The sequence below is a fragment of the Primulina eburnea genome, chromosome 3, assembly GCF_022965805.1.
Source record: "Primulina eburnea isolate SZY01 chromosome 3, ASM2296580v1, whole genome shotgun sequence".
NCBI classification, from domain to species: Eukaryota; Viridiplantae; Streptophyta; class Magnoliopsida; order Lamiales; family Gesneriaceae; genus Primulina; species Primulina eburnea.
Window position 1 is genome coordinate 10,703,772 of NC_133103.1, and position 22,947 is coordinate 10,726,718.

General features: G+C 34.0%; 3 protein-coding genes across 5 annotated transcripts; all 3 read right to left on the reverse strand.

Annotated features, from left to right (window-relative positions):
• Positions 1-68: 68 nt before the first annotated feature.
• Positions 69-2,855, reverse strand: LOC140828222 (uncharacterized). Its single transcript, XM_073191208.1, has 10 exons — positions 2,677-2,855; positions 2,528-2,579; positions 2,368-2,412; positions 2,197-2,257; positions 2,062-2,107; positions 1,841-1,939; positions 1,626-1,694; positions 1,237-1,531; positions 1,012-1,151; positions 69-895 (listed from the first exon to the last, which is right to left on the reverse strand). The coding sequence occupies exons 1-10, from the start codon at positions 2,818-2,820 to the stop codon at positions 434-436; spliced, it is 1,413 nt and encodes a 470-aa protein (XP_073047309.1). The 5' UTR covers positions 2,821-2,855; the 3' UTR covers positions 69-433.
• Positions 2,856-5,378: 2,523 nt separating this feature from the next.
• On the reverse strand, positions 5,379-9,414 carry LOC140826273 (cell division control protein 2 homolog C). The gene is made up of 4 exons (XM_073188484.1): positions 8,698-9,414; positions 8,542-8,611; positions 6,006-6,144; positions 5,379-5,618 (listed from the first exon to the last, which is right to left on the reverse strand). The coding sequence occupies exons 1-4, from the start codon at positions 9,308-9,310 to the stop codon at positions 5,526-5,528; spliced, it is 915 nt and encodes a 304-aa protein (XP_073044585.1). The 5' UTR covers positions 9,311-9,414; the 3' UTR covers positions 5,379-5,525.
• Positions 9,415-10,474: 1,060 nt separating this feature from the next.
• LOC140826274 (ethanolamine-phosphate cytidylyltransferase-like) lies at positions 10,475-19,518 on the reverse strand. Of its 3 annotated transcripts, none has more exons than XM_073188487.1 (10): positions 18,947-19,518; positions 18,147-18,382; positions 17,582-17,763; positions 16,866-16,937; positions 16,486-16,553; positions 14,905-15,025; positions 11,310-11,375; positions 11,106-11,228; positions 10,916-11,007; positions 10,475-10,791 (listed from the first exon to the last, which is right to left on the reverse strand). In XM_073188487.1, the coding sequence occupies exons 1-9, from the start codon at positions 19,237-19,239 to the stop codon at positions 10,936-10,938; spliced, it is 1,233 nt and encodes a 410-aa protein (XP_073044588.1). In that variant the 5' UTR covers positions 19,240-19,518; the 3' UTR covers positions 10,475-10,791; positions 10,916-10,935. The 3 variants fall into 3 exon arrangements, with proteins under 3 accessions (XP_073044588.1, XP_073044587.1, XP_073044586.1); XM_073188486.1 differs by having other exon boundaries at positions 10,475-10,825; XM_073188485.1 differs by having other exon boundaries at positions 10,475-11,007; positions 18,947-19,517.
• Between the last annotated feature and the right edge of the window lie 3,429 nt (positions 19,519-22,947).

Sequence of the window (22,947 nt, forward strand, 5' to 3'; positions counted from 1 at the left end):
AGATTGAGGAATGCATTATAGCATGTGTTTATGAATAAAACTACATATTGGAACTATGCTGAGAAATGATGGTATACAAATAAACTGCTAACTGGGTATGATGACCCAACGCTCCATAAAACGAGTCCCAGTGCGCATTTTGTTTTGTCATTTTTTCAAATTAATTCACCCACCTATACTACTCCCAAGTCTACTACCACTAATTGTAGATTTATAAAATCCTTGCATCTGCTGCAGCCTTGCTTTCAAAAAGGGAATGTCGAATGTGAATCGCGAGGTTAATGGCGTGCATGTATTCTTGTTAAATATTAGCTCATCTTTACCCCATACTGATGCACTGCTTTTCTTGTTTCTTGACTGATCAGCATCAACATTCTTTATATTTCTTGTGTGATAATTCTCTAAAGCTAATATTACTGGCCGCCGCGGTTGATCAGTCTTTGGCACCATCTCTGAAACTATCAGCTGAAGGACGCTTAATGGCTGAACAGGAATCATCACTGATGATAATTTCATTTCTCTGTACCACACCACATTCTTCTTCTTTTTGTAATTTATTATTCGACTCTTTGAAATATTTGTCAGCTTTGTCTTCTCCCTTATTATGAGTATTATTATTCGTTGTTATTATATCAATATTATGGCAGAAGGTTGCTAATCTTGGTCGACCGTCCCCGTCTTCTTCAATTCTTTTACTCATTGTTCTGCGGAAGGGACAACCACCCAATGATGTTCCAAATGCATTGGAATCCGCATGATTAGAAGCCACAGAAATAATTACATCATCTCCTCCCAACGCTAGCTTCCTCTTTGCAACCATTTGCGCCACCGGCCCCAACTGTTTCGCGAATGACAACAGACTATTCTTGTAGCTATAATCACCATGCTCGTTCAACTACATAAGTAGAATTATTTACACAAGAATGATCAAATCAAAATTCAGCATCATGAAGTTTGTTGGTGCACGCATAAAATTAAAAGAAAAACATAAGTTATTTCGAGAATCCTAACCATCATCAGTGGTTTACAGTCGGTATAACAGGCAGAATGATCATTAATCTCATTGTGCAAGGCGGATGATTTCCAAGACAAATATGTGCAACGCCTATCCGTTGCTCCTCCTTCGCGTGAATTGGATACTCTCCTACGACCTACATGCACAAAAATCTTAATGATCTATTAGTATTGCAAAATTTAAATAAGATGTTGACATCTACTGAATGTACGAACGTTTACCTGTCGAGAAATTTGTTGGGATCTTCCTTTTCTTCTTCCCTTTCTTCTTGGTGCTGCTACATATTACCCGGCCTTCAGAAACAGAGGACATTGTTAAAGTTCCCTTTAAAGCAGAAGACACATCACTACCCGATGTTTTGGCAATGTGACATCTTGTTGAATTCTTTGAATCATGACTCTTCAAAGCTTTTCTCATCGATCTTCTTCTCCCCCCAGAAAATTCCAAAACAAAGTTTTCAGGATTTGTTTTAAGAACATGAAAAACCTTCTTAGCTAATTCATGTATTGCGCTGGCCTGCATATCATAGATATATACACAGATTAGCCTACGCAAAATCGAGAAAAAATGGATATTAATTGCTGTCAAAAGATTATACACACTAACTTACCTGTCTGAAATATATGGTGGCTGAGGAATTGAAATGCATTGCATTTTTTGGTATCAAAAATGCATCATGCTGCGACGTTACATAGCGGAAAACCATTAATAATCAAATGCTCTAAGAACACGATTCATTATATTGAGTATCCTACTATTGATTCAATCAAGGTAATGGAAACTGGAAAATTATATGCTTAGGAGGGAAGAAGCCGGCGAATTAACCTCGAATTGTTCAAGGTTTTGGTACATTCCTTCATGGAGTTTAGCCCTCATGGTGCCAAAGTCCATAGGCTCTTTAATGATTTCATAGTAATCCTCAGCCTTATTAAAAATATATATATAATAATTTAGGTTAGTTATTCAGATTATAAAATTATTGAATGAAGTTCACACCTCTATATCAACATATATACTCTATCACACCAGCTAGGTATTGAACATACCTCATCCGGGTCAACTGGTTCAGCAAATATTTCGTATCTGTCTCTCCTAAATTAAACAAATGAGGAAGACACTTCAAATTTAAGAGAAATATTTCCTCAATGTAGTTACTCGTATGTAAAAAAAAAAGTAGCAACCTCTGTAGCGTATCAAGAACGAGCTCGAGTATATGCTTTGCTGGCATTGTAGATGATTTACCTGTGAAATGGATGCATAAGTGATTTCAATTGGTATACTAGTTAATAATATTTTTAATCTGAGTATCACAACTTATCAAAAGTTAGGTGTACATGTACATAGAAACCAACCATTTGAAATTGCACCATCGACATCAATTGTACAGCTTCTCCATTCTGTTGATACAATCATCAAACAAAATTACACTCCACATTTCCATATATTTATAGACAAGTCTGTTTGTGTGCATACGTATACTACTGATCAAGTACGAGGTGCATGGCGACTGACCACATTCGATGGTTGAGAGATTGTGTTCACGACTCTGCGGGTTGTCTCTACCCTGCATTCACAGAATCACAATGTTATATACAGGTATGAATCCAGAGCAAGCACGCTGTATTGCCAATTGTAAATATATATCATGCACGAAAAAGAACCTTCCAAACTTGTTTGGCCAATTTGAAAGTGGAATGAAGAGAAGCAAGTTGGTGGTGATGATCATCATCAAATTTTGGTCTCTTGATTCTGCTTCTCAGGGTTCTTCTCTCTTCCCCATCAACTTCAAGGGACAAGATTTGCATGCTTTCGCTCGATCTCCTCGCCGACCTGTTTTCTTTAGTTTTGCTGCATAAGCCCATATAACCATCCTACTGTTACGAATAAACTTGGCATAATTGCATTGCAACCAAGAACAAAAGTCAAGAAATTGAAAGAACCAAATATAAATATATTTTGCAGATAGAACATGGATCAATATAATATAAGCATGTGTGTGTGTGTATCTACATGTGCATTGAACTTTATATAGGAAGAACAAGGCAAGAAACTAAATGCAGGAGGATGATTCATGAGAGACACGTACGTAGGTAGCTCTATAATTTGGACAACAAAGATTCTGAATTTTCAGAAGAGGAATTTGGAGGATGGAATTGATCACCAATATACGTATTTAATACCTCCGGTTAAGAAATTTGTGATCACGTATTCACTACCTCCAATTCTTGATTAATTAGTCCGACCAATTTCTATTTAAAAGCATATTTCGATTTAGATTAATGTGCCAGTTAAGAATTGTGTTTAACGTTTAAATTATGATGAATTCCATATTTATTATTTTTAAAAAAAATAACTAGCCAGAAGCAAGCATTAATACATGTTCGATATAAGATATTTTTAAAACCTTGTTATAATTATGTCTTTTAGTACCCAAAACATATATCTATAATTATCTTTGGTTTATTTATATTGGCCAATTATTTTGGTAAAAACTTGTGTGAGACGGTCCTAGGGGTCGTATTTTGTGAGACAGATCTCTTATTTTGGTCATCCATGAAAAAGTACTACTATGTTAAGTATATTACTTTTTACTGTGAATATCAATAAAGTTGACTCGTCTCACATATAAAGATTCGTGAGACCGTTTCACAATTGACCTACTTTTTTTTAGCATTTACTCTTTACTGTATAATATTATCATTCTCTTTCAATATTTTTAACAATGACTAATTTGGTGATTAATATAATACATTCAATATGATTATTGCATTGCATTCAAGTGCATTATCAGTTTCTTCTCTCCATATCACTTGCAGACAGTCTGTAGAGAGTGATTAGGACAAAAATATAAAGAAAATATTGTCTTCAGTAAAGTTTTTCTTGTTTAATTCTTAGCTTATTATATCTTAAAAAGTATTATTTTATATTAGTTCATAGTTTTTATCATTATTTTAATAATTCCTATCCTAATTTATTCATCTTTTTTTAGTTGCTCATTTAGTCATCTTAAATAAACGTTTTTTTAATCATTATTATATATAAATGATATAGTTTCACTAAGTATTATTATTATTATTATTATTATTATTATTATTATTATTATTATTATTATTATTTTATTATTATTATTATTATTCTCATTCTAAATTTTATCATATTAAATAAACATTAATCATCTTCCATAAAACATTTTTAAGGTTTTTTAATAGGAATTAGGGTGAAAATTAAAGAAAATGTTTAAATGATCGATGGTGTAGGGCCGAGTGCTTACCGCTTTACCAAAAGCTATAGCTAGTGGTAATGGTGCAACTCAAATCTTTTAAACCGCACAGCAGCACAAGCACCACGGTTCGATCACTCTACCAAGTAGGGACAATTATTGCACCCAACAATCTCCCTCCCAATAATTGCAATCCTTGCAATCAATGAGAATCGAACCCGTGACCTTGGCTCTGATACCAATTGTAGGACCGAGTGCTTACCGCTTTACCAAAGCTATAGCTAGTGGTAATGGTGCAACTCAAATCTTTTAAACCGCACAGCAGCACAAGCATCACGGTTCGATCACTCTCTCAAGTAGGGACAATTATTGCACCCAACAGATGGTAATGGCATATTATAAATTGCATAATTAATTGAGGAAGAGAAAAAAAAAAGATTGTTATGATGATGAAATATAAACAATCGATTGGTTGAGCATAAATATTTTTAATTATTATTGTCATTACTATTGATAATTTTACTATCATATGAGAATAGTAATTATCGTTTATAATTTTTTAAAAAAATTATTTTTATAATCTAACAAGAATTAGGGTGAGAAACAAAGATAACGTATAAATTATTATGGTAAACGTATAAAGAAAAGTTGCATAATTATTTTAGATTATTGACCAACTCAAACAAAAAAATAACTATTAATACAACTTTATTGGAAAAATAAAAAAACAATGAATGGGAAGTTAAAAGGTTGAGAACCATAATTACAATTTTAAATGGCATTGAATGGGGTGTTAAAAAATATTACTAATCGCCTCTTGATATGCCTAATATATGTTTACATACTTTTTTTTTATTAGTGTACTTGTTCAACTGATAAAAAAAATTACTGATTAGCTGATAGCTATATTGCACCATAATTCAATAGGCATGACTGTAATTGATTTAGCTCTACTGCTCGACGTTGAAATAATAAAAGGAACTACAGATTTCCTTCCATGTCTTGAAATTGCAAGGCCAATTAGATGGACTTGCCACAAGTAAGCATAATGATCACACAATCACACGTAGTGCATAAATCAGGTCTATTTACATAAAGCAATATCAACTGATGAAGATGATAGTAGTCTCCTCAACAATAAAATAATACAGTGTATTATCATTAACAGATATAGTAATGAAGTTGAAAATATCACCAAGATGATGAAATCTTTCCAAGAGTGCTAATAAACTCATATAGATATCAGTCAAGCATGAAGACGACCTTTAACACTTTCATAAGGAAAACAATTCAGAATTGAGATTTATCCAAGCTGTCAAAGTATGGGTGATCAAGAGCAGCTTTCGCTGAAATCCTGTCAGCTGGATCATATATAAGCATCTTCTGCATAAGCCCAAACAAGATATAAACACCCATGTCACAATTTTTATTAAAAGAATAACGGTCAAACCATGATGGATATGCTTAAAAAGAATATAAAATCAATTCAAAGAACTGAGTGTGATGAATCATGAATTGCACCAGTTTTTCAAGCAAAGCAATCATAAAGATATATGAGAAGCTTCGAGCACTTCCATCATTTGTCTTAGACCAAAGACACACAAGCATGCATGCACAAAATACAAGAAAAGCTGGAAGTTCAAGAGACTCAAAGATCAAATCACTATGACCTTCAATATTATTGGAAAGTTGAAAGGAATCTGTGTAATTTACTAATTTATATACTACACAAAATTTAAGCCACCAGCAGTTCAAGGATAAGGAATTTACCGATAAAAGGTCGACACCATCAGGTCCCAGTGAGGGAACGGCACGGGCCAAGTTCTGAGGTTCCCATTGTGGATACACATGCCAATCTCGCAGTGACCTAACTCCTGGCCACTGGTTCTCAGTTGGTGTCCCCAGCAACCTGCACGATGCCACTATCCTAAGTCAATTAAAACTTTTATGAAACAATTTGATGGTGACCAGTTTGGGATTTTTTTATTGAAAGAGGCCACTAATATGAACTAAAGATAGCATTCATTTAGGTCTAGGTAGAAGAAATGTCCATAGGCAAAATATTTTTTTAACACATGCATTTCATGTGTGTTCCTTCAGTCACCAAATAGAACAGTTATATGATGGTTAGATTACAACATAAATACTATAATGCATTGAACGAGCTGCGACAAGTTTAATAACCAAAGGACCATAATATAGAAAATCAGCTCCCAAAATTAACTAGAATTTTGATTTCTTTATTTCCTTACTTATAGTGGGTAGTGAAATTTTAATGGGTTTTGCAGTTTTCCAAGTGACAGAGAGAGGATAATACTTCTTACATCAATATTCTTCTTGATTTTGAGGACATTTTGATCGAAGGAACTTGGTCATTATCTTGTAAAAACTGTGTTCTAAATGGCGGTCGAGACGGCCACCTAGGCACCGCCTAGGTGATGGGCGGCCCTCGACCGCACCGTCTATGCATGAGGCTGGTGTTTTAGGCGGCCCAAGCTATACGACGTTGGGGAGGCGGGTCGAGGCGGCGAGCAGACTGGTCGAGCAGGTTGAGGCGGCGAGCAGGCGCACGAGGCATGCAGTCAAGATTTTTAAGTTGTCAACAATTTTAAAAACCTAGTCTAAGTCAACTAATTTTAAATATTAAAATCCTAACACACCTAACTTTATTTTATTTTTGGTTTTCACTCTCAACCACCACACACAATCCGCCCGCCCCGCCCGCCGTTGACTGCCGCCAGCAGTCAGAAAAATAATTAAAAAAAATTAACTTAATTTTTTGATAAAAATAATTATATTACTCTGTTAGCATAATAGCATTAATATGACGATGAATCTTTATTAATTGCACATTATCTAGATGATATTATATTTTGTGCTTAAACATTATTTAATTACACATTTTATATAAAAATGATTATATTGCATGATTATCTATAAAAAAAAGTACTTAAAAAGATTCAACCGCCTAGGCGGCTGAGGCGGTGCCCCGCCACCGCCCACTCCATTTACAACCTTGTGTAAAAAACATTTAAATTATATGAGACTGAAAATCAGGACCCCGGAAGGAACTTTTTTATATCAACTGGCTGGACCCCGGATCCAGTGGAGGAGAAAGAAACCAGGACAACAACAAGAAACGAGGCCAAAAAATAATCCAGAGAGGAGGCGCTGGTGCACGTGGAGAGGGATAAAAAATAGAGGATCAATTACATAAAATAGAAGAAACGATAGAGACCATGCATCAATCCATCACTTACACCATCACTTACCAGCTGGGAATGAAGACATTAATGGAGTGTCCCATCTGATCAAGGAACATGGGACAACATAACCAAAGCACAGGAAAGGAGGATTTCATTCAAATAGGAAAAGGAGAATCGAGCAACCAAAAGGTGGAGGAAGATGAGCAGGCAAGTGAAGATCGTCGGCTGGGCAGCAACAAAGTGAAGCAATCCGTACGAAGGGTGGAGCTACCAAGCTTTGAGGGATAGTACTTTGAAATTCAGGGAATTAGGATGGACAATAGAGTCCAATAGTGATATGTATGGAAGAGGAATTGTACACGGGTGTTGAAGGGTGAAGATGAGGATACCAGATATAACATGGGATGGATTTGCCCCGAAATTCATAAGATGATACAGGTCCCAAAAACTTCCAACCCTATGAACATAGGATTCACTCCAGCAAGGAGATCAAATGGTGCAGGATGTAAACAATTTGAGTTGTTGATGGCCATGTTTGAGGGATTATGGGAGGAGAAAGTATTAGGATATTTGTTAGTGAGTTAATTATGTGTTGAGGAAGATGAAAACTCATGGACCAAACTTACAGCCCACAACATCAATACCTGGGCAAATCCTTGCGCATCACAGTTTTGTCTAAGAATGAGGATTAACCCACGTAATGATGCCAGATCGATTGAGGAAGAAGTTTCAATAATGGGATATTGGATGCAGAGGCGGATTGTAGGCTGCTCGATTCCCCTTGTATTCTGCGAGGAGATGCAGCCATCCTCAAACTATGAAGATGGGGAGAACTATGGGAGGAACACCTCCATTATTGATGGCAGATAATAGCTCAAGCCACAACTATATTTTTCTTTCTTTGTTCTCTCTCGCATCTATAAAGAGGGATCGTAGTTTTAGTTTTTTTGTATTTAGTGGATCAATTTCATATTCCCTAAATATGATGTAGCACAATAATCTCAACTTTAAACGACATTCTGCGCAAACTACAGTTATCATTTCCAAATTGCATCCAATATTTTCAAGCTTTGATAATTCTAAAATTAAGTAAAATGTACCTAAAGATATGCAGCAGTTGTTGAAACTCGGAATCTCCAGGAAACAAAGCTTGTCGTCTGACCATCTCAGCTGCAAAAGGAAAAAAACCCAAGTGAAGAAACTTGGCTAAACACAAGCTGTTTCGGGTGCAAGAAAAGAAAGGAAGTCTTTCTCACCGAAAATACACCCAACAGACCACATATCAACTGCAGTAGAGTAATTAGTTGATCCGAGGAGGACCTCAGGAGCTCTATACCATAGAGTAACGATCTCGTGTGTGTAGCTCTTGAGAGGTACAGTAAATGCCCTTCCAAGACCGAGATCGGCGATCTTAAGAACGCCTTTGTCCTTATCAAGAAGCAGATTTTGGGGCTTGAGGTCACGGTGAAGAACTCCGTGACTATGGCAGTGAGAGACGCCCTTGCAGAGCTGGTAGAGGAAGCTCTGAACCAATTGTTGGGGGAGCGGCCTGGGGTTGGGGCCTTTGCGGTGGGAATCGATGAACTTCTTGAGGTCGGTGTCGAGATACTCGAAAACCAGATAGAGAAGGGGCTTTCCGTTCTTGTTATCTACGTGCTCCACGCAAAGCAAACGCACCACATAGAGGGATTGGGACAGCATCTGAAGGAGGGACACCTCTCGAAGTGCGGTCGGCGGAACCCCCTCTTCATCCATCTCCAGCCGCGTTTTCTTCAACGCCACCACCTGCCCCGTCGCCTTCTCTTTGGCCTTGTACACCTTCCCGTACGTCCCTTCCCCTACCTTCTCAAGCTTTTCGTACTTGTCCATTCGGGAAGATCTCTATCTCTATCCCGCTTTCTTTTTCATTTTTTATCAGAGTTTTCCCGCTTCAAACCTTTAAATTTTGAATTTTGTGGGACAGAGCAGAACCCCACCCTAGCTGGCTGACCCCAATTGGATTCAATTATTCCACACAACACATCCCTCCCTCAATTTCAACCTCACCCCTTTAATTTTCAAATATAATTTTTTATTATTATTTAAGTAATATATTAAAAAATGATATTAATTAGAAAATACAATATAAATCCAAAATCAATTTCTCCTAATTCTTATTTCGTTATTTCTTTGATTTTTATATATCCAGTTTTCTACGGACCCAATTAAGTGATCGGCTTAAATCATATTTAGCATGTCGGGAGCATCAAATTTAACTATAGAAATTATTTCATGTAGACACTTATTTTTTTATTTACTAATTTATGACGTATTAATTTAGAAAAATAGTGTATATCGATTTGCATCAAACATCCATCATTATGTATTCGGGTACACTTGATTTTTATTGTTATTTCTTTCGTTGATTTGACATGAAATATCCTGCTTTCATATTTGTATTCAAATCTCAATTATTTTCTAAAAGAGAATGTTTTTTGAAAAATAGAAAAGAACGTGGACTTAAGGCAACATATGAATGTGTTTATGAAATCCATACCAGCACCGAACGGTATTTTATGATACACACAAACTCTTGTGAAACGATTTAATAAATCAATTTTTTGAGACAAATCTTCTGTTTGATAAATATAAATATAGTTAACATATATCATAAATGTGATATCATCTCAAAAGAAAATAAAGTGACATGAACCTAATCATGAAACTCGAATGACTAAAAGAAAAATATATCAAATTATTTGGCCTTTGACACGAACTGTTAACGCATGGGCCTGATACGAGATAATTGAAAATGGCTGATGTGTGCCACTCATAGCAAAAATTGATAAATACAGACAATTTATGTATCATCATGTATATGAGATTTGGTTGAACAACCAATAATCCTCCTATCAACCACAGAGAGCATACCACAGATGTTAATTATCATATTTGTTAAATAATATAGTTAATACCGAGTGTGTTTTAAATCGTAAATTTAAAAATTTTATTGCATTAACGGAAATCAGAAAAATAAAGTTAGATATAAAAAAGGAAAACAAACACACGGGAAAATGTGTGGATAATATATGACAGACCAAAGTCTAAACTGTCCTGGCCTTTCTTTTCCTAGTCTTCGCCCCAAAAAAAAAAACGAAAAAGGCAAATTAATTCAACAATTAAACGTACAGTTTTCCTCCCATACTACATCCAAAGATAGAATTTAACATGTGTCGTCATATACTTACATTTTTAATTATTGAATTTACTTGTTCTACAACTTCTAAGACTCCAAGTAAGTCAGAATAAAGATAATTTTACAACTGCAAGAACAATCTTGAACGTCTGTAGAAGTTCACAGGCCACAGCAGCTGATAGCACATATTTATCAAAGTAACCGACAATCTGAAAATGGTAAAATTAGATCCACGAGTACCACAACCACCAGCAAAAATTACCGGATTGTGGCAAAAATAGATGGTTTCATGCGTTTACCTCCACTATTGTCAAGTCAATCAGTCACCCAAAACATAAGATTTATCTTCATAATACCTTCTCTCACTTTCAGCCTTTTTCTCATTTCGTCTCTGCACAATAACCAGCCATCTTCTTGTCACATGAATTTGTTAAAGAATCACATTTCATAGAACTCTTTCATGTCTTGAAACAATATCAGAAATAAAACCTGGTATGCCTCATGATTTGATACAATCCTCTTGATTATTGTGCTAGTCGTAATGTCCAGAGGACTTTCCAAGAGCTTGAAAATACCAAGGCTGTTTGGGACAGAATAAGGATTCCTCTTCTCCTAAACAATCAACGACCATGAATAACTTTTGGTAACTAACATTATACCTCCATATATCAATAGACTACAATACAACTATACCTTCTGAAAATCATTATCCTCTGCTACAGTTCCATGCACAACCAACGAGATATCGAAGGTGGTTATCTACAGCAACAAGAAATTCGAATGAGATTGAAACTGAAACAAGCGTGCATGCTAGGAACATTTGTGATCAGGATTTGATTACATGGAGATATTTTTACCCTCTCCATCTTTCCTACCCCAACATTTTTTTGGGGAAAACAAATATCCCTTGTAAATACATGCACATGCACATAACTTTGACATGAATTCATGGTAACCACAATTGGCGGAAGTGGTTAAGCCATTCATTTTCTTTCACGCAGCACACTTCATGACATGAAAACAAAAGCTTAAGCAAGACCATAACCGTTGACTAGCAAAACAGTAAGCTAGGTCAACAACATTCTCTGAGTCGAATTTTACCCAACTGTTCATAATTTCTGTAATGCCCTAACAATCAAGCTCATAATTAGACTGTTAATCATATGCTTATGCGCAAAATCTGGCTCAGGTCAACCTGAAAAACAATCATAGGTTAAAAGTATCTCTTGGGTGTTATTACTTTGCCAAACTGAGTAATAAAACAAACTCGAAACAAAAAGCACGGAAACCTACTTTGACACTAACAGATGAGATACCAAGGAGAAAGCAAGACAGCCTACACTATGAGAAACTGGACAAAATCATGCAACACATTGTATTCAGACGCCTGAGATGTGAATTGGTTGGATGAGATATTTACTGCAGCAGATGTCACGTTCAAAGTCTTGGACAAGATCCAGCCACGACATGAAAACATCGAGGAGACCACCCAAGTCATGTCAGCATCAACACTAGCAAACCGAGCCCCAAGCAGCCGGGCAGTTGGACTCAGAATTTACTATAAATAATGGCTTCAACTTTCACTAGCATATGAAAAAAAAATTCTTCTTTACCACATATATTTCCTTCGAGGGCCTTCCGGGCAGTCTTTTAGTACTTTTTGCAGGTTCTGCCGTGCTTCTGCCCGGGACCTTGTAGCGGCTATAAGGTAGGGGGTCAAAGCATCCAGGAAGTAACCTGCCTTTTCTTTGAGCTTTGTTATTCTTGGTAGAAGCGTACACTAGTCTTAGTGATACTCTTGCAGGTACGTGTTTGGGCTTAGTAATACTCTTGTATGCCTAATTTGTCGTATCCGTGCTTATTTGACTTTTATCTGTCCGATTGTAGCATTTATTTGGTTCATTTTTATAGTGCGCGACGTTGACAGCATATTGGAAAAGAAACGAATAAAAAGAAAAGTCCAAAAAGGAAACGGGGCCGTAGAGTCACTCTCGAGATTACACCGTCAAAATTGAAGGATAAAAGTGAGCAAGAATCGAAGCACAGTACCACGTATAGGGTCGTGAGTGCCATGTTTAGAGAGGAAAACTAACATGTAAATTAAGAAGCCAACAAAGAGGCGAACACGTCTGGATACATGGTTGGTGTTGTTAAGAGATAGAACTTAGAAGCACGGAATGGTTTCGTCTGTTGTGTCACGTAATGCATGAAAGATAAAAATGTGAAGAAAACAATAAAGCAAGAATTTGGAGAAGCACGACTCCATGCAATACTTCGTGTGAGGACCATGTATTTAGCCCTCCTTGTCCAAACTGTGTGTTGTACACACACATCGAGATATTAAACAATTAATGGAACACAAAGAAAGGAGCAAGATTAGAGATGAACAAGCTAGCATCGCGGGCCGGCTTGTCCAAACTGTGTGCGCACATTGAGATAGTAAAGAATGAATGAAACACAAAGGAGCAAGGCTGGAGATGTCAGAATGGGCTAGTGGGGCGCATAGTTTTTAATGGCAAGAGGCGCAGCCAGTCGCACCCCACGCGCCTCGGTAACCATCCAGGCGCGCTGAAGCGCTCGTCTTTGGCCAGGCGCAAGGCCAGCATGAGGTGTAGAAAAGCGCCCGTCATGAAAATTGTCTGCCAGCTTTGGTTTGGTTATCAATAAACCCAAGTCCAACCAGTTTTTAAGCCCAATTACTAAACCCGTAACTTTTTATTAATAAAAAAACCTGAAATGCATGTTTCTATGTGCCAGATTTTTTATCTCCCTGTCTCACTCAAACTTCAAACTCTTACGTATACGCCGTGGAAAATCAGCAAAACTAAGCGCATGTTTGGTTTCTCACTTTCTACCAATTCCAATCAAGCAGCAGGCAGCCGTTATTGATCTTTTTCTTTTTTTCCCCAACTCCTCTAATGCCGAATGATAAAGTTGAGGAGGATGACGAGGGGTTTTTTCCTTAGCATATTATGCACTTATGATGTACAAATGAATTTTAGATGTTTGAATTATTCTTTACTACATTATTTATTAATGCAAATATATTTAAATTCAGGTAATATTATAGTAATCACTTTATATATGTGGATTCTCAAATTTTATGTCAAATACATTTTACTTATATATGTGGATTCTCAAGCTCTTGGTACGAGGGAATGAGGTGGAATTAGAATGGGCATTCCTGACTCATTCCATATACACATACTCGCCCATTCCCATGGCAATGACTATTCTCATGTTCATTGGATTCGTCATTTCACCCATGTTAGATGGGTATAGCTATTCTCCCTCTCTATTTTTCTACTTTACAAAATTGTTCTCTTTCTTCTATTTACTGTAACCTACCTAAAACCTTGGCATATTGTCGTTTTAATGATGATGAATTGATGATAATAATAATAATATAATTGTTACAATCAATAATAATCATTATTGTTTAATGATGTAGAAATGATGATCATACACTAATTAAATAATAATAATAACGGTAACAAATAAAAAGATAATTTAATAATCATTGTATTAATAATAATAGTAATTAATAATTAATAAATAAATATGTAACAATAAATAAAACAATTATTTAATAATTAATAATATTAATAATTTATTTCATAATAATTATTTTAAATAAATAAAATAGTAATAAAAAACTCATTATATAATTTTATTAACGAAAAGTTTTTTTGGTGTCACAAAATAACTATTTTTTAAAACATTTGATCCAATTTCAAGGAGAAAAAAAGGTAATAACTATAAAATTATATTTTAAATAATTCATCATCTTTTAAGTTTATTGTGATTTTATCCTATTACATACAGATAATTTTTCTCCACATCAAGTATAGTAGAAAAATATTAAAATATTATTTTTGAAAAAGAGAACATTAAAATATTAGATTACCACATATGAATTTCTATTCATTCTTAGCACACAAAAGATTGCTAGTATTGATAATAATTTCTTAAATAATTATTATTTAAATTTTTTTAATTAAAAAGTGATTTAGGTATTAAAAATAATTTTATTCCATTTTTTTCGTTCCTTATCACACTGATCATAAGACTGGTATAAGCTTACCATTCCATCATTGTCTCTATTCCATGCCAAAGACGATTCTATTTTTATCTTATCCCATTAAAATATAATAATCATGGTGGCCTCAATGTTTTCTTTAGAAGACCCTTGCCTTCTTATTAACCTTGAATCAACATTAGACATGAAAGAGTAAAATACTTTAATTTAAAATTACTATTTATCAACATTATGATAAACCATACTGACCATATCTTTAGAAACCTCCCACGGAGCACCAATTATGACCTCATCCGCATAGCGACAAGCCAAAACACTTAAGCTTCGTTCGTGTAGATTCATAATCGGACGGTGTGCTCCTCTTTTTGAACTGCAGAATGTAACAAAAGTAATATGTCAAATACACCCTCCAGTTGCATAAGAATAATGACAGTTTCTTTTAATATGGCTTCAGTCAACGATAAAAAATGAAGACAACTAAAGGCAATCGGGATTGTGTATAACAATCAATGTACCATTTGCCTCAAAACAATATTCATTAGATTAATAAGTGCTAGGGAGATCAGTTAAGATTCAGAATTTAACTTTAGCAGCTCCCTGAAACCCTAAAACATTGACGAAGTCATGACCTAAGACAAATCTACGCAGACCAAAGAATGGATTTAGTTCTTTCACTTTCCAATATGTCTGAAATTTTCCATTGACGCGTTAGACAGAAAACTTCAAATAAAGCTTAAAAGGTCGATACCAATTTTCTCCAGCATTAAAAAATAAAGGTTAAGCCAGATGACACGCTCAACCTGCCTCAAAATATACATATTCACACCACATTTTGAGGCCACAAGTTATAATGATGATGAGACTAATGACGCAATCAATGGTGACAAGATCCAGTCCTCATAAATCACCTAGCTGGTATTAATTTTAATATGCTGAGAACGAATCCATTCTATTGTTTTGGAAAAAAAAAACATGCCAGGAACATGAAGAAAAACTTATAATGGAAAAAGGTCAGAAGTTTGTGGAAAACCTTTAAACAGAAAATAGAAATAGCCATGTTGATCAGTTGAAGCTAGCCACTCAAAAGATCATGTATCTAGAGCAAATTAAGTGTTCTTACTACCAGCAACCTCGTATCTCCAGAAAGAAAGATTAGGGAAATATTGATGTTAAATGGATCATTGATGTCCAGACAAAGATAAAGAAATGAACAGGTGCTTTCATTGGGAGGAAATAAAGGTAGTTTAGGGAAATTTGATACAAAGGGATCTCTAAGTAAGTATACAAAACACGATCAGCCAAGTACATTCGCCCTGGAATGTTGATTTTCATAGAATGGCATGATAACATTGTGTTGAGCTATTGCGTGATAGCATAGCCTTGAGCTATGGCGTGTCCAGTCGTAAGGCACAAAACATCATGAATTTAGTGAAAATCATGGGATAGAAAATTTGTACGGGCCTAGGGCTTTAGTGATTTAATGGACCGGGTAATTACAAAATAATAATAAGTGAATCTAGAAGCCAAGGGAGAGAGAGTGTCTTGCAAGTGAGAGAGGGGAATAAAATGTGAGAAGAGGGTTGTTATGTCATTCAGTTTTCAAATTTTGGGGAACTTTTACTAGCTTATGCTAGGGTAGGTTTACTTGACAGAGGGAAATCTCTGGGTTTGTCGATCTTCCTATCAATTCATATGATTTCAGCATCAATTTCGTGTTCTTGTTTGGTTCTTGAGTATCTTTTTGTGTTAATAATAACAAAACCACATTCACTCGAGGAAAAGGAAAATTGGGAAAGGCAAAAATAGAAAGCATCTGAGAAAAGTTTCCACCTGACAGTTTGGTCAGTATGGATACCAACAAGCAGAAAGTCACCAAGCCCCCGGGCCATCCTAAGTATCTGTAAATATGAGCATACAGAGTAAACAAAGAAAAAACTTGGTAAGGAAACCATCACTTTTACCAGAATTTATACATTATGGCAGGCATGAACGGGGTATATGAAATTTTCTAAAAGCATAAACAAGCTCTTCTTGAACATAGAAAAAAACTCATAACATATTGAAACAAAAGGACGGGAAAGATATAACCACTAGACGGAAAATAAATAACCATAAGTGTCAGCCATAAAAAACTAACGAGGATGCATGCTCATTTCACAATTGTTTCCCACAACAAAAAGACAACAAAACGAGTTATAACAATTACCCACCTCCACATGTCCAGCATGGAATAGATCAAATGCACCGTCTATATAAACTATGCGAGCATCTTGTCCAGGCCCCTAAAAAGTAAAAAATTATAAACTTCAGATATTAAGCAACATGGTTCAACATTGCAATCAGAGTAGAACTATATGTCCTGCAACAGAACAGGAAGACACGTGTTGTTAGCTTAAAATCAGGATCTCAACATTAGTCCGGGTTAAATTCAAAGGTAGAAATGAATGCAGAGGGGAAATTAAATGGATGAAGCAAATTGTGCAAAAGAATCCACAGCAGAATTATGAGCTACCTTTTTCACTTATAATTTGAGTGAGTCTAGTATTAATATCCATATAATATCCTGATACAACAGGTAAGCCACAGCTTAGTCCAAACTGGCTAATGGATAATACCAATTAGACTGAAAGTTTTGCTTTCTTGGAGCTTATACAAGAAAAGGCAAAGATAGTAGGATAAGGAAAATGGCACCATAAAATTTTTTTTGGTCTTTATGGACAGAGAAAAGCTAGAATGGCTGAAGACGAAGAAAAGTTACTGCTTGCTCAAAGAAAGAATTTTTGTATGATTTTAGTACTATAGAGAACCTCGTAAATAGCTAGAGCTACGGTTCTTTGGCTACTTTTCAAAATGATCCAGCAAACGTGTACAGATAGAAAGCATTATTCAGTATACATGGAAGGCACTCCTCGGTGATTTATGGTACCTTTCCATTGGAAAATTGGACAATCCTGCGAGATGTAGGCAAAAAATGTGATATTCTTGTTCCACTACCAGACTCACCATCTTCAGATTTGTGGCTATGACCATGGCTGAATTGTCTTTGTAGAGAAGAGTGGTTATGACCGTCACCAGTTGACCTCTCTCTCACACAGAGAAGCATACGACCTATTATGCAAAACCACAAAAAAATACTTTAATTTGTAGACAATTACATGAATAACATCCAGGAGTCGAATGTTAAGTTTTACAATTGACCAAAAAATATAATGTTACAGGATCTGTCTCCAAACACTAGCGCTAAAAGAGCTTCTGCTGAAGAAGTGATAGCATTGTGTGAACAATATTTTTCTTGGAAAAACACTATATGAAATAAACCATCCAGCATGCTCTTAATTCCATTAATCTATCTATCTATACACACGCACACACAGATATATATATATATATATATATATATATATATATATATATATATATATATTCGGAAATATATTAATGGATAGTCACATCACATGCCACTAAATCAATGAGAATTTGCAAGAACGGACCAACAATGTCAGTACTTGAGACCCCTTCAGTACGCTTAATCTGTTTATATCGTCCAACCTTCTTGGCAAGGGCATAAGCATCAGTCCCATCTGGAAGAATGCAGGGATCATCCCCATGGATAATATAATCAATATTGTACTCATCAAACAGTTTTCTCATGAAATCTTCAGTGATAGCATAGGGAGCATCAGGAATAACTTCGTCCACCCATTTTACAGCACTTACCATGATCATCCTATGACAAGTAAAATAACAAAAGCGCAGATGTTAGTTGGTTACTTGGTTTGAAAAGGTGCATCACAGGAGGCTACTCAGAGAGATTTACAAACAAAAGTTATGGGACTGACTTAATGAGCTGACGAAATAAAGGAAGTAACACAGTGATCTAAGGAAGATGAAAAAGTGTGTAGCGATAATGGATGTAGACAACCCATAACTAATTTCTAGTACAAAGCAATCAAGCTACCATGAAGAACAATCACATGAGTAACGATGAATAGGTCAACAGCATAGCTCACCAACTGCTCATGATTAGTCGCGTTTTAAGCTACACTTGATCCTAAGACCTAGGAACAAAGCCTTGTACACGTGAGGGTAAGATGCTATGATATTTTGGTGTATCGAAATTCATCCCATCGTGACGCGGAGTAAAACAGAATCGATAATCAAACAACAGAGGCAAGAAATTCAGTGTATACGCAAATAGTGTAAATATAAGACAAATTATCTATAAAAGATAAGCAGCCAATCCAACGCCAGTATGTAATGAAAGGAAAAGGAAGAGGGTCTGAGCTCAGACCTCTCACTAAGAGGCGTGACTGGAGGGCCTTTGTTGGCAATAATTTCAGCATCGCTTACAACGCCGACGACCAACTGATCGCCGAGGGCTCGAGCCTGACGAAGTGCGTTGCAGTGGCCGTAATGCATCATGTCGAAGCACCCATCCATATACACCCTTATCGACTTCTTCTTCCTGTTCTTCGGCAGGGCAAAGTTAAAACCTAGAAATGAGACCCCAATTACCAGCCCTCCAATTAGCCAAGATTCCAGAATCCGCGAGCTCGGCTGGCCATTCTCCCTCTCCGACACCATTTCTCCACTTGTCTAATCAAAACACAATAACCATCCACCAGGCAACAAAACCCCTAATTTTTAAGTCTTCCACGACAACCCATACGATTTCTCCTCTCTGTTAGCATACCATCGGGGATGACATAAGAAATCTCGACTTTTTTCGTATAAAAATTTACTGATTGCAGAGACATGGAAGAAAATGAACAAATTCTTGAGATTTGTTGCGGAAGAAAAATACCAACTCTTGAGATCGGGGTGGTTAGGCAATATATGAGAAAAAAGAGGAATTTCGAGGATCAAACTGATAATAATAACTAGTAAATGAATGAAAGGCATAACAAACACTTAACGTGTGGATCGTATATTTTCTCATCCCAGTCAATGACTTTGTTATAATTTAAAAGTCTGATTAAAAATATCTACAAAATTATAGACAAAATTAAGGCGTTTTAAAAATTATTATATATTGTATCAAAACAATATAGAACGTCTTCAAAATCAATAACATATATGTTATTGTATATAAATTATTCTTGTCAAAGACCTAAGATAATATGGAAACGAACCGAATCGAGTCGTATATGTTGAAAAATTAAAATAGATTTATTCAAGTTCGAGCTCGGATCGAAATTCAAAAAATTTAATTATTTTGTTCGAGTTCGGTTCGAAAAAAGCTCGAGTTCGGCTCGAAAGATTCAAACATATTTACGAGTTATTCATATTTTTGTGCGAAATATATTTATATAATATATATTTATATTATATTAATAAAATATCAAAGTTCGTCACAGCTATTGAACAATAGAACGATATAATATGGGCTCAAGTTCTCGACTAGGAGGAATTCAAACACAAATCAAAAAACAAATTCGAGTCATTGACTAGTAACATATATTATTGATTTTGAATGAGAAAATATGAAGTTTTCTCCTCGTCGACTCAAATTTATATAGGTCTATGTAGAAGTATAAACGAACTAATTTACTCATTAATTGGTGTGAAATATAAATTTTGTACTCTAAAATCCTTTTTATTTTAATTTTTATTATTATGCAAAATATGCTGTATTGAGGTGTATTTGTTCTGCATAAGTTAGTATGTTCAAGTTTTATACGTATATTTTGGAATAAATGATTCAATTTTTTATTTTAAGATATTATTATATTTTAAGATTTGTTCAATATTAGTATTTATTGACTAAGTTATAAAATTATTTGAACTCATTTTATTTGAATTCATTTAACGCTTAAAATTATAAAATTACGAACAATCTGGGATGAATAAACTGGCGCTGAAACTCAAGTGGCTAAATATAATTAATTTATTCGTCAACTTCCGTTACGTAATAACCAAAATTCCGTTCCGTTAATTAATTTCATGTTTTATATCATAATTAATTTCATGGTTTAATAACGCAATTGTCATTATAATTAATAAGCATTGACTCAATTAAAGTCCAAAAAGTTTTAATAACAATTCACCTCACCTAATTAATATAATATTAGACATGATTGTCCATATAACATCTTTCCTTACATAATAAAATCTTGATTTACTTAAAAAAAATCAATTAAATCATCATCATCAAAAATTTTAATATTTTAAAAGTTTGTCATAATATAAATAAATATAAAATAGCAAAAAAATAATTTTTTGATCCTAAAATATCTATAATTTATCCCAAATTATGAATAGGTCTTATGTGAGACAGTCTCACGGATCTTAATCTACTGAGACGGGTCAACCCTACACATATTCACAATAAAAAGTAATACTATTAGCATAAAAAGTAGTATTTTTTCATGGATGACCCAAATAAGAGATCCGTCTCACAAATACGACCTGTGAGACCGTCTCACACAAGTTTTTGCCCCAAATTATATTATGAATAGACAAAATATTGGACGCTTTTTTTTACGAAAATATATGAAATACTGGATATAAAAAAATTTTGATATACCAAAAATTTATTTGAGTTTGATATAGAATTAAAAAGATCTTAAAATGTAAGACTAAAATTAAGATTTCTTACCTCTTCCAGTGATTAACAACAGAATTTCTATAATATAAAGATATTATTTGAACTTTACTTTATGTTATGTAGATAAATACCAAATATTAATTTATGTTTATTTTGTTTTTTTATTTTGAAAACTGCTAATACACAAAATATCAACTCCAAATTTGTAAATTTTTTTTTTAAACTAATTTTTACAATTAAAATTTTAATTTTTTTTAAAGTTAGAACAAATAATTAAAAAGACATGTAAGATAAGTAATAAGAACTGATCATAAATTTTTCGTATATTTGAATATACAAGTAAAATTTAGTTTTTAATATTTATTTTTACATTTAATGATATAACAAATTTAACTATAATTTTTTGAGTAATTAACATTCTAGATAGTTATTTTATGAATTGCTGATTGAAATTATTAATAAATTTACTAAAAATAAAACCAATCTATTAAAGAGCATCATTGTCAATTTTTAGTATAAAAGTTGAAAATGAAAGCACATTTTCACAAAAAAGTTGTGTAAATATAACTCCCCATATATATATATATATATATATATATATATATATATATATATATATATATTATTTTTTTATTATTATGATATACTATATTATTAAGTGTGAGGACATGATAATAACTACCTAGAGAGGACACCAATTTTTTTTTCTAATTTTACCCTTATATGATACTAATATTACACTTTTTTTTTTTTAATTTTATTTCAAGACACACTTTTATTGGGATAATTTGAAATATGACCTTCATACATTAATTTTTTAGATTTTTTATCTTCTAACCATTTTAATTTGTAAACTAACCTTCATTTAAAAATTTTTATAAGAATTTGGTCAAAATTACCCTTACATGCTCAAACATAATTGTTCTAACCTAATTACTCATTTACTCTAATCTAAAATATTGATTTTCCTCCTCTACATGATATCTTTTTTTAGGCACCTTCCCTCCTATTCTCTATCATTATCTCTTTTCTCATATTCAAGATTATCTTCTTTCTTATGTTTTCTTCTACATATCTTTCATAACGAAAAAGAAAACAGTCTGATATCATTTGCTTATCCCGGGTAACGATTATATGTATAATTTCTGTTATTTGTTTACTTTTGATCATTTATGTTATTTCTGTTCATTTTTCTGCAAACTATGTGAAAAAGCGAAAAAAAGTAGAAGAATGTGAATTCCTTTTTTATTTATTTATTTTTAAAAGAATAAGACAAGTAGTGATGTTATAGTGATGAATGTTCTTGAATTTTAATATGCTATTGATTTAAGACAAATTATTGATTTTTTGACGCCCTCATTTATTTTCATGGCTTATTTCAGAATAACTTTCTAACGAAACAGATTTTGGGCGTGGATACGCAATATTCTCTTTGGTTATAACATAATTCAGCTAAATTTTTCTATCATATACTAGAGTTTTTATAAAATGATCCTGAAGTTCTACGTGCCTCATTTTTCTATGGAAGTCTGTATTTTTAGTCATATCTAGATGCTGTAAGAAAAAATTGTAGAGCCAGTCGAATTTTGTGATGAATTTTCAAGAATTGTTCTCAGTAAAATTGCTTCACAAACTAAATTAATAGCTGCAAGCCGTACAGTAGTCCTTGTTATCGTAAAAATTTTTAAGATATTTTTTTCAGAATTATCAAATAATAAAATAAATTTTGTATTAGTTTTTTTTTT